The sequence below is a fragment of the Myotis myotis genome, unplaced genomic scaffold (genome assembly GCF_014108235.1).
Source record: "Myotis myotis isolate mMyoMyo1 unplaced genomic scaffold, mMyoMyo1.p scaffold_m19_p_3, whole genome shotgun sequence".
Lineage (NCBI taxonomy): Eukaryota > Metazoa > Chordata > Mammalia > Chiroptera > Vespertilionidae > Myotis > Myotis myotis.
The window spans coordinates 86,232,269-86,243,725 of record NW_023416335.1 but is presented as its reverse complement, the minus strand read 5'-3'; the positions used below and the strand labels follow the sequence as shown (position 1 = coordinate 86,243,725).

At 48.6% G+C, this 11,457-nt stretch overlaps 1 protein-coding gene and 1 non-coding gene across 2 annotated transcripts; one reads left to right on the top strand and one right to left on the bottom strand.

Annotated features, from left to right (window-relative positions):
- Nucleotides 1-6,602: 6,602 nt before the first annotated feature.
- On the bottom strand, nt 6,603-10,514 carry MLNR (motilin receptor). Its single transcript, XM_036301912.1, has 2 exons — nt 9,315-10,514; nt 6,603-8,677 (listed from the first exon to the last, which is right to left on the bottom strand). Exons 1-2 carry the CDS (start codon nt 10,234-10,236, stop codon nt 8,289-8,291), a joined length of 1,311 nt encoding a protein of 436 aa, XP_036157805.1. The 5' UTR covers nt 10,237-10,514; the 3' UTR covers nt 6,603-8,288.
- Nucleotides 7,182-7,313, top strand: LOC118652300. Its single transcript, XR_004966552.1, has one exon. It is a non-coding gene; the product is annotated as a small nucleolar RNA SNORA72 (small nucleolar RNA).
- Nucleotides 10,515-11,457: the final 943 nt, after the last annotated feature.

Sequence of the window (11,457 nt, the reverse complement as noted above, 5' to 3'; positions counted from 1 at the left end):
GCTCAGGAGCTTGCTAGAAATGCAGTCTTGGCCCCCACTTCAGACCTACATTGTCAAGGGTCTGTACAGAACCACTCAGCTAGACCAGAGGAATCCAAGCATAAGATCCCCCCAGAGACTATGTTAAAACCTGGATTCTTGGGTCTACCCCCTAGAGATTTGGAGTCCATGGTATTCCCCAGTAGTATTTTAGCCCTCTGTAGAATTGCTCTTACCAAGTACTCTTTTAGATTACATCATCTATCACCATTAACTGATACTAAAAAGCAAATTTTTCATGCTAGTTAAGGAGCAGGTAGCAGAGTTTTATTTAGCTCAGTGTTGACCAACTTTTTCTGGAAAGGCCGGATAGGAAATATTTTTACTAGTAGGCGCTGTGGGCCATTTGATCTGTCATATGTCACAAAAGCAAGGATACCTTTGTCCCACTGTTGAACAAGATTTTCTACTTTACAAAATGCCATCTTAGAGTTCTCACAAATTTTCCTGTGTCCTGTGAATCATATAATGTCCCTAACCAGACACCAGGGCATGATTTTTGAGTCCTCATTTTCTCCTTGGTACAATCTTATTTTACTTACCTTCATTTTTACGTAGTTCCTACTTTCCCCAGTTATGGGACTATGCTCCAACCAAGTGAGCCACATGGTCAGGGCAGAGTATGGTTCTTTTTAAAAAATATATATTTTTAATGACTTCAGAGAGGAAGGGAGAGGGAGAGAGAGAGAGAAACATCAAGGAGAGAGAATCATTGATTGGCTGCCTCCTGCACGCCCCCTACTGGGGATTGAATCCATAACCCAGGCATGTGTCCTTGACTGGAAGGAACCCTGGACCCTTCAGTCTGCAGGCCAGTGCTCTATCCACTGAGCCAAACCAGCTAGGGCAAGAGTGTGGTTCTTAAAGTGGGGTCCTGAACCAGCAGCAGCAGCATTGCCTGGAAACTCTACAGAAATGCAAATTCTCATACTCCAACCCAGACCCACAGAATCAGGTCTTCTGGGTTGGGCTCGGCAGTCTGTTTTAAGAAGCCCATTGGTTGTTTCAGATGCAGGATAAAGTTTGAGAACCACTGGTTTAAATGATCACTTCTATGCTGTTGACTCACAAATCTTACTAGCCTAGATTTCACACTCAAACTTCTCTCTAGTATTTCAAACTGGAATGTTCTGTGGAATGCTAATATATGCTCTTTCTTTCTTCCTTTCTTTCTTTTTTCTTTGAATGTTAATATATGAAAGCAAAGAAAAGAAAACAAGCTCTATGGCAGTGGATCTCAACCTTGGCTGCACATTAGAATCACCTGGGAATCTTTTTAAAATCCTGATTTCTGGGCCTCATCCTCCAGAAATTCTGTTTCTTTGTTATGGGGTGAGGCCACACATTAGTAACAAAGAAACAGAATTTCTGGAGGATGAGGCCCAGAAATCAGGATTTTAAAAAGATTCCCAGTTGATTCTAATGTGCAGCCAAGGTTGAGAAACACTGCTCTATGGTCAAAAGGAGTTTACATGGCATTGCAACATTTCTTAAAATAATTTACTGTTGGGACCTATTTCCAGGAGGTTGTGGAAAACCCAACAACAAATGAATGTCTTCATTGGAAACAGAGAAATCAAAACGGAATTCATTATCGTCCCCTGCTAATCATCGCTACCTCGGACAGCCTATTCTTTCAAATAGCACAAATGTCCTCCTAGTTACACAGGCTTAAAATGCTGGAGTTATGGCTTCCTCTTCTCTCATATCCAATCAGCCTCTGAGTTTTAGGGACTCAGTGTTGAAAGGTTAGAGACCCAAAATGGCTTTCGGAGGACAAGCAAGCTGTTGTGGCTTATCAGAGTCAAGACTCAGGAGGCAGCCCTTCACTGGAACCTGGAGACTAGTCCGTCCACCCGAAAGGCAACTCTGGCTGATCTTAGCAACTAGCACGAGGCAGGAATCTGGGGCAGCAGGTGGAATGCTCCAGAGCTACCCACAGGCCCACAGGTGACATGCGGTCAAGGAATCAGGGATAGAACCCAAGAGGGCCCTGAGGAGCTGAGTAGGTCTGTCCTGGAAGATGAGGAAGAGGTCAAGGAGCCAAATCAGGTATTGAACAAGTTAAACAACATGTTTTGAAGAGCAGGAGCTGCGGTGGAGGCCTAGTTGTTGAAATGAGGAGTCAGAGACTACGGGACTCAGCCTGGCCTGCAGGGAGAAGGACCTCAGTCAGCAGTGACAGTGGAGTGGCTTGGCTGCTCCCACAGGTGGAGATCAGGGGGACTGAAGGGCTAAAGAGCCAGGGAGTCATTACTGGATCACAGTCATGAGTTTCTGCTAGAACATAAGTGACTTTCACATGAATCCACCACCCAAACCCACATTTAGTATCTTTGTTTACTCTCTTTGTATCTCTTCCTTTATCCTGGGGTAAACAGAGGAAAAGGAAGGAAAGGGGTGGGAAGGGGGAGTTGGGTGGAATGAGAATGAAAGAGACTGGGGAGCTTTTAAAAAATGTGTCTGGGTCAAACCCCCAGAGATTCTGATGGCACCCATCTAGTCTCCAGATTAATCAATCAAATATTTATGTGCATCGGAATCCCCTGGGGATCTTGTTAAAATGCAGATTCTGATTCCGAAGTTTTGGGGTGAGACCTGAAAATCTGCAATTTAACAAGATCCCAGGTGATGCTAATGCCACTGGTCTGTGGATCTCATTTTCTACAGCAACAATCTACAGTAGACCATCAGAATCAGCAGACCATCAGAATCAGCATCACTGGACACTGGAGAGAAATGCACATTCTAGGGCCCCAACTCAGACTCTGAATCAGAAACTCAGGGGAGGATGTTCATACAGCAAGACCCACCGAAAACCCTGAGACTGAAAATCTACCTCTGGAAATGGAGAACAGGGAAAGACTAAAAAAAGAGGCTGGTCAGTCCAGTCTGGCAACTAATAGAGTTTATTAAGGGAAACTTACATACGAGGTATGTCTTAGGCGACTACACTACAAAATGAGTCCCCTCGCTACTTGGCAGGGGAATCATATAAGGTAAAGGGGTGGATAGTCATGGGAACAAGTATGTGAATGCTACCAGGTACAGAAATCACTTTACATGTTTGACCAGGTCAGGACAACAACCTCTTCCAGGAACCAGCATGTAGCAGAAGGCAGGGAAGGATGCTTATTTATGTCAGAATGAACATGAGTTACCATCAGGCAGTCTCTAAGGAGGATTTCAGAAAGCATCCTCCATTCTGGGTCGGGTCCAGCTTGTGGGACAGACATGTCTAGAGCAGTCTCACCTTCACAGTGGAGCCCAGCAATCTGTGTTTTAACCCATCGTCCCGGTGATTCTTATGCATGCTCTAGACCAGCGGTTCTCAACTTGTGGGTCGCGAGCCCTTTGGCGGTTGAACGACCCTTTCACAGGGGTCGCCTAAGACCATCCTGCATATCAGATATTTACATTACGATTCATAACAGTAGCAACATTACAGTTATGAAGTAGCAACGAAAATAATTTTATGGTTGGGTCACAACATGAGGAACTGTATTTAAAGGAACAGAAGGTTGAGAACCACTGCTCTAGAGTAACCTTTTCCATCTCATGGCACACATAAACTGATTACTGAAATTCTGAGGCATGCCAGAAGATATTTTTGCTGATCTGACAAAAAAATAGGTATAATATGATTCGTCCACACCATATGGCTATTGTTGTGTGGCTGTTGTCATTTTTTTATTTGACAATCTAAGGGAAAAGAGATCAATGCCCCTGACTAAACAATGCAAGCACTTGCGGCACACGAGTTGAAAATCGCTGCTCTAGAGAATTCATGAAATCCAGAGAGAAGGGAGCTGACATTCACTATAAGGACAAGTAATGAATTGTTGTGGGAGTAAGAAAGAAACAAAGAAAGATCACACTTGGCTCTATTTATGTTCCAGCTATAAACAGCTATAATTATTATAGCAACATTAAGACATAACCTTGAAATCAGCACATATTTGCTTAAAATTTTTTTATCTCCCTATCATCACAATGTAGAATCTCTTAGAACACTTTTGGAACTTGCACACTCACTGCAAAGGCGAGAGGAAAGAGATGACAACTGGCCCTGGTACTGATGTGGTGGGAGTGCCTAAGGCTGCGGATTAAGGATGGGGAAAGGGACCTCGCTGCTCTGAGGCTGCAACATTGTTAGAGGTCTCGGTGAGGGGAGGTGTTGAAAGTGGCAGTGTCATTGCTCCAGTGTCACCACACTAACCCATGAGTGCCCCGTGCCTGGATTACGGCAAATAACTGGTCCCAACTGGCCTCCCAGGCTCAGGGTGTACCTCCCCCCACCCCCCCCCTGCCAAACCCACTATGGTGAGGTGTTTTGCAAGCTCCAGCTTCTGGTTATACCAGGTGCCCTTGCCTTTTTCTCCAAGGCCCTTCCTCTACTCCCTTCAGCACCCTCTCCCCGCGCGTGCCCTTCTTGCTCCTGTCTGGTGCTTGCCAGATTAGAATGGATGTTCCAGTCATCTGCTAGCTCAGCCTCCATCTGTCCGTCTGCTGGGGTGCAGATTCCCGTACCCTCCCTTGCTGCCAGCTGAGTTCAACTCACATTGTCTATGTGGGCAAGAGATGCCAAGGGGGAATAAAACCCAGTCTGCCCTTAGGGAGCAAGTTACAATTCCTGGGAACTAGCCACTGCCATACACTAAGCGCCATGCAAGAGATTCCAGCCCACACTCTGTTCTCCTGGTCTGGCTGGCACTTTCTAGCCCTTAAAATTACACAGGAGTCCATAATTCTTCAAAAGGCGTGTGCTGTTTTCCTATGAAGTTGGCAAGTAGAGTCAGTCTCTGCCACGTCCTTGTAGCTTACAGAGAGCCAGGGGCACACCGAGTGGGCACAAAGCATGCCCGTGGAGCCCACGCTTGCTCAATGACAAATGTTCCTGTGCTCCCAGGAGAAAAAATGTTGGTATCTGAAGGCTGCTCGGAACTGCCAGAGTCTGTGTAATATTTAAAGTTAGGAATCTTATTACGTTGGCTCACAATAAAAAATTGCCTCACACCTAAGTTTAAGAAAAGCTGTTTTAAAGCTCCACTTACAACACTTGACCCGTTCAAGCACTATCATTTATACACAAAAAGCTTCCACATTCTGGCAAATGCTACTATCACATGAGTACAAATGGCCAGGAGAGGCCATGCTCAGACTTCAGACACCGTCAGCATGCTGCTCTTATGTGCCCTTGAGGATCCGGTACAGGGGGCTCTCGGTCCCTAGGAGGTGCCATGCAATAGCTTTTTTGAACATTTCCTTCAGAAGTGAAAACGTCTCCCATAGAAAAGACGAGGAATGTCTGTGTGGATGACACTAACCTGATATTTGGCAGGCCCATCTGAGCTAAGTGCTTTTATTAACCTACTAGTGGCCTAGTGCATGGATTCATGCACATTGAAAGGAAATTGATTAGAAGATGTTTATTTTTAAATTTCCAGTGTGCATCATATGTACCGGTTGGTGAGTCGGTCGGTCCTATGGACAAATAGTCAGCCACCTAACCTTTTATATATATAGATGAGCTGTGTCTGTGGTTAGTCAAGAAGACACAATCACATACAATAGCCAAAAAATGCATTGAAAAGTTGATTGATTTGGACAGCATGACATGAGCTAATTTTTCTAGTGTATTTTGTCATACACATCTAGCATTTAGCAGTTGTTTGGTAAATATTTGCCAATTGAATGAATGAAAGAAAAACCTTTCCCCAAGGGTTGTTCCTCACCCAACACAAATGGTGTGGCCTGCAGAAAGGAGAGGAGGCTCAAAGAGTTCCCTGTAGGGACGCCAGTTCTGGGCTCTGTCTGGGTACAGGGAGCGTCTCCGTGATACGGCCCCCGGGGAGGAAGGCCCACGTCGGAAGGCCACACCTGCTGTCCCTCTCCAGGGGATCTCTCTCCCCTGCCGGGTCTTCCAGGACTGCCCTCCTGTACGTACAGGAGAAGGACACTCTCAGTTGGGGTTGAGAACAATTTTAGATTTTAGAACAATTTTTCTAATATTTTTTACCATGACCCACAGTAGGTAAACATTTTATTTTGTGAACCAGGAAGACACCAACCAACACATTATTGGACAAAAGTTTCACAATACAGCAGTTACCCTTAATGTGTGGGATGAGCTGATTTATCAATTCTATTCTTGCCCACTCCTTTCCATTAAAGAAAAATGTGACCTACTCCACTGATTTTACAATCCACCAATGGGTGAGACCAGCATTTTGAAAACAATGGTACAGTGATCCGCTAGAGGGATGGGCGCAGGCACCCCATCTCAGGGACCCTGCAGGGAAGGATCCTGGCCACGCCCACACCTGCAGACACTCTTACATCACAGGGGAGTCTGATGTAAATCCTTTTCTAGACTAAGAACAAGAAAGCTCCAAGGAGAGGTCTTTGCTTCTATACCTAAACTATTGTACTATAAATAAAATACCAGTAAGGCTCTTTTTAAAATATATATTTTTTTATTGATTTCAGAGAGATAGGGAGAGGGAGAGAGAAACATCAATGATGAGAATCATTGATCAGCTGTCTCCTGCACGCCCCCAACTGGGGATGGAGCCTGCAACCCCGGCAAGTGCCCTGACAGGGAATCAAACCCTGACCTCCTGGTTCGTAGGTTGGCATTCAACTACTGAGCCATGCCAGCTGGGCATCAGTAAAGTTCTTAGCTGTGACCTTCCACAGGGAAGAAGCCACTTTTGACTGCCCAGACAGGAACTCTGTGAGTAGAAAGACTTTTCAAATAATCCTCGAAAATCTGCGGAACAGAGTGTAGGGACTGCTGCTGTCTGCTTCTTCCACTAGCCAAGGGACTTGGAGGCAACACTGTGCCTGGCTGATCAAGGGGCAAAGCAGGACTCCGTGGGCAGGTGAGTGAGCCTTGTTGATGGATTCCCTTGGTTGTAGTTTACAACCAAGCAAGCTGTGCCCTCCCACCTCCAGGGGCACCATTCACACAGACTGCATGTGCATGAGGCCCTCTGGAAACAGCTTTATGTTTTAAACTGTAAAAAATAAAACAAGTTACAGAGCTGTTGGTCAGAATGTCCAACACATTCTCCTTCACCCTTGACTACATCCGCTGACTTGTGTTTTTCACGAGTGGGAGTGGGTATAGATCTTAAAGATTGCGAATGATCTCCCTGTTCTGATTTTGTAATAATCAGGGCAGGCTACACATTCGCTATATTAAGACCAGGCATGTGTGCCCAGACCTAGTTCTTTCCCTGGGTCTGGTTTTATAAATGCTGGTGATAAACCAAGTCTGATTTATATGATGCATCTTGAGTGGGAAATGTGTGACTCCAGGTGACTTTGATCAACCTCAGGAAACGACAGCACCACTAGCGCAATAAGATAACTACTGCTAATTGCAGGATTACCAGCTGCTGTTAAATGAGTTGTAAAATTATTGTTTTATTTTTAAAATAAGAGATCTTAAAGACTGGAGTTCTTAAGACCCATCAGTTCCTATTTGGGAAATTTAAGACTCAGTTTTATCACTACTAAAGCAGTAATCATGACAACACTTAGCCACCAACCTGAGGCAAATAAGGTGTACGAAAGCTCTTTATAAATGTCCGGAAGCCAGGTCTTGCTGCAGCTTCTTGCCCTCAGGCTTCCTGCCTGAGTTTGCTACCTCCTGGCCGGATAAGTAGGTTGCAACAGTTGCTTATGCACAGTAGTTCGGCAGGAAGGCATTGTGCCTAAACTTTATGATTTGGTCTGAGCCAAGAGAGGTAGGGCTCTGAACATTGAACTCAGCCCAGAATTCCTTTCACTTGCTTCTAAAAACTTTTGCTGCCATAAATAGACATTAAATAATTTCTTGAATCAATACGGTCATTATCCTGGGTTCCTTGTATATGCACCATAACATTTATTTACAAAGCATAAAAACAAAATACACCTTTGATCTCAAAGGCAACTATTTTTTATTGCAGCATCTCTCTGTATCTTACGAACTGTAAAGTGAGCAATCATATTTCCAAAGACCAGGAGAACGAAGACGTGTAAAACCTCCCGAGAGCACATTTCGTGATTGGGATTGCGTGAGGCTAAAATGAATGTCTCTGAGGAGGTACATGGAAGGAAAACTAGAAAGATTGGTGCACTTTTTGTATCTTGATTGAAAAAGAATTATGCTAACGAAGTTACTGGCCAACTTACAAAATGTGCACCGCTCTTTCTAATTCTTCCTAACAGCGTCGTTTCCCCTTTCAGTCCTTATGGTCCTACAGACCTGTTTTCTCCGAAGTGCCAGGACTGTGGGAGGAGGCGACTTGCTTGGCCACGCTAGCGGCAGGCGTCCGCAGGCTAGTGCTGGTCTCGGTGTAGCCAGCCGAGTCTCCTCCCGTGGTCCCCTCTGTGTTTCTGTTTCTACAGACACCTCTCTGTGCCGGCTGTCTCCCTCGAAGTAGTTTCCAGGCCGCGGCTCTATACTTCTTTGAAATGAGGTTGTAGAGGATTGGGTTAATGGATGCACTTAGGTAGAAAAGTTGCAACGCAACGATGTTGAAGTACTGAGAAAAGTACATCGTCTGAGAATCTTCCGTGTTTATGTAAATGATTCTGCCAACGTGGAAAGGCAACCAGCAAACTATAAATGACAGAACCACCACCACTGCAAAACAAGACACAGGCACCGGGATTAGCTAAAGCATTTAAAAACGAACAAGGGTCCCCAAGAAACCATCGGAAGTAATAAGTAACAGCAGAACAATTAGATAAAACCTTGACCTAACCAAATCCCCAGCCCATCTATATTTGCTTTAAAGTTGCATATGTGGCTAATATATGTGCTACCAAGGCTGGACATAAAGCAGAAGGAGCAATTTCTATTAACAAGCTGACAGGCTCCCTTCCACACAGCCACTCAGCGACATGTTCTCTGCTTTCCGTTGAAAAGAATTCTGAAACAGGTCTTTTATGTATTTATTTGTTCTTATGGGCATGGTTCACTTTAACCTTCAGGAAAACTTAGCATTAAGTAAAGACATTTTAGCTTTACGTGATCTACCCTGTCTTCTCAAGGATACTGTGAGAACCCCCATCTGCGGCTTCCAACAGGGACATCTAAGAGCCTCCAATTCCTGTCCTCGGGCCAGCAGCTCACGGATCCCAGCGCCCCTGAAAAGCACTGCTGTTTACAGGACCTGATAGCCCACCCGCAGGGCCGCCCCGGGGGCCCAGGAGCGGAGGCGCCAGGGCCTGGGAGACCAGCGGGTTGGTGTGTGTGGAACAGACGCGGCGCCACTTACGCAGGACGCGGACCGTCTGCCGGTGGCCCCGTTCCCGCCCGGAGGCCGCCGGGCCTCGCAGCGGCCCCCGGCTCCTCCACAGCTCCCGCCCGATGAGCCCGTAGAGGACGCTGAGGCACAGGAAGGGCAGGAAGAAGTAGGCGGTGGTGACCCACAGCATGACCCGCAGCGCGCCCAGCTGCGAGGGGCTCGGCCGGCACTCGCGGCTGAACAGCGCGGCGGCCGCCGCCGCCTCGCGCCCCGACGGCGGGGGCAGCGTGGGCGCCGCAGGGGACCCGAGGGCCGACGGAGTCCGTGGTGGCCGTGGTGGCGAGGAGCCGGGCGAGGGGGTGAGCTGCGCGGTGCCGTTCAGGTCCGGCAGCGGGTCGACGCGGGGGTCCTGCTCGACACCCACCAGAAAGAAGAAGGGCCCGGCGGAGAGCAGAGCCACCGCCCAGAGCGCGGCGATGAGCGCGCGGACGCGGGGCCGGGTGATGAGGACGCGGGCGCGGAGCGGGCGGCAGATGGCGAGGTAGCGCTCCACGCTGAGCGCCGTCATGTGCAGCAGCGAGGCGTAGGTGCAGCCCTCGCCCACGTAAAGCGAGAGGCGACAGAGCAGCGGCCCGAACACCCAGGGCCGCGAGCGCCAGAGGCGGTACAGGTCGAAGGGCAGCCCGAGCAGGATGAGCAGGTCGGACACCGCCATGCTGCCCAGGTACAGGTTGGTGGTGGTCCGCATGTCCCGGTAGCGCCCAATGAGAAGCACGGTCACCACGTTGCCGCTCACCCCGACGGCGAACAGTCCCAGGCACACGGCGGTCACCGGCACCAGCGCCCCCAGCGGGAAGGGCGAGCAGCGGCGCTCGTCGCAGGGAGGCAGGGCGGCCCACGGCGGCTCCCCCGAGCCCTCCGCGCCGTCGCTGCGGTTCCAGGGGCTGCCCATGGGCGTGCCGCGCGGGCCGGACGCACGGACACTCGCGGGGTCCCTCGGCGCCGCCGCGCCCCCAGGTGGGCCGGGCGCCTAGCGCCTGGCTCCGCTGGCGAAGCGCTTCCTTTGGCGCGCGCGGCCCCTGCCCACTCTGCGAGGCCCAGGCAGCCCTGCCCGAGCCCGGCCGCGCGGGAACGCAGTTCTGCGGGGTACTCGTTGGGGCGCTACCCAGAGGGAGCGCGCAGTCTCCGCCTCCGGCCCCGGCCGTCCCTCTCCCGCATCCTTTCCCAGGCCCGTCGTTTTCCAGGATGCTTCCCTCTCCACCAACTGGAACGCGGGGCGCGGCCGAGAGCACCAGCCCCGCCTCGGCTCGGGGAGCGATTTCCGAACCCAGTGAGGCTGGTTACCGCGAGGGCGGGGCGCCGGCGCTTCATTTGGACGGTACCGCGGGGACCTCCGGGGGGGACGCCTGCTTCCTGATGGCTAGGGAAGGCTGCCGAAACACGGGAGTGTGCGAGGAGCTTAGACCAGAAATGGAGTTCCTCCCGGGCTCCAGTTCTGGCTCCACAACCGAGTACTCTTGGGTCAGCCCAGCCTTATTCAGCCTAGTTCTCTTCTGTAAATAATTTCAACGATCTCTTACAACTCTGAAATCCATGGGCATGACCGTGTCTACTCATCTTAAAGAACGAGGCTTAAGTATTTGCGTGTATATTTGAGTACTTAAACATGTGCCATATTGTTCCTATGTACAAAATACTCTGTAAAATTAAAAAGCCGAGTATTTGCCAACACGAAAAAGAACTAAAATTCTGTGGGAAAGACTCAAACTGAGTTAATTCATATGGTCTTTATTTATTTATTTATTTATTTATTTATTTATTTATCTTTATTGTTGAAAATATTATAGATGTCTCCTCCCCCCCCCCCATTGCCCTCCTCCACCCCGCTCTAGGCCCCGCCCCCCAGGCCTTCATGGCACTATTGTCTGTGTCCAAGGGTTATGCATATATGCATATAAGTTCTTTGGTTAATCTCTTCCCGTCCCCCACCCCCCACCTTCCCTCTGAGACTTGTCAGTCTGTTGCATGCTTTCATGTCTCTGGATCTATTTTGTTCATCAGTTTATTTTGTTGATTAGATTCCACATATAAGTGAGATCATGTGATACTTTTTTTTTCCCTCTGACTGGCTTATTTCACTTAGCAAAATAATCCCCAGGTTCCTCCAAGCTGT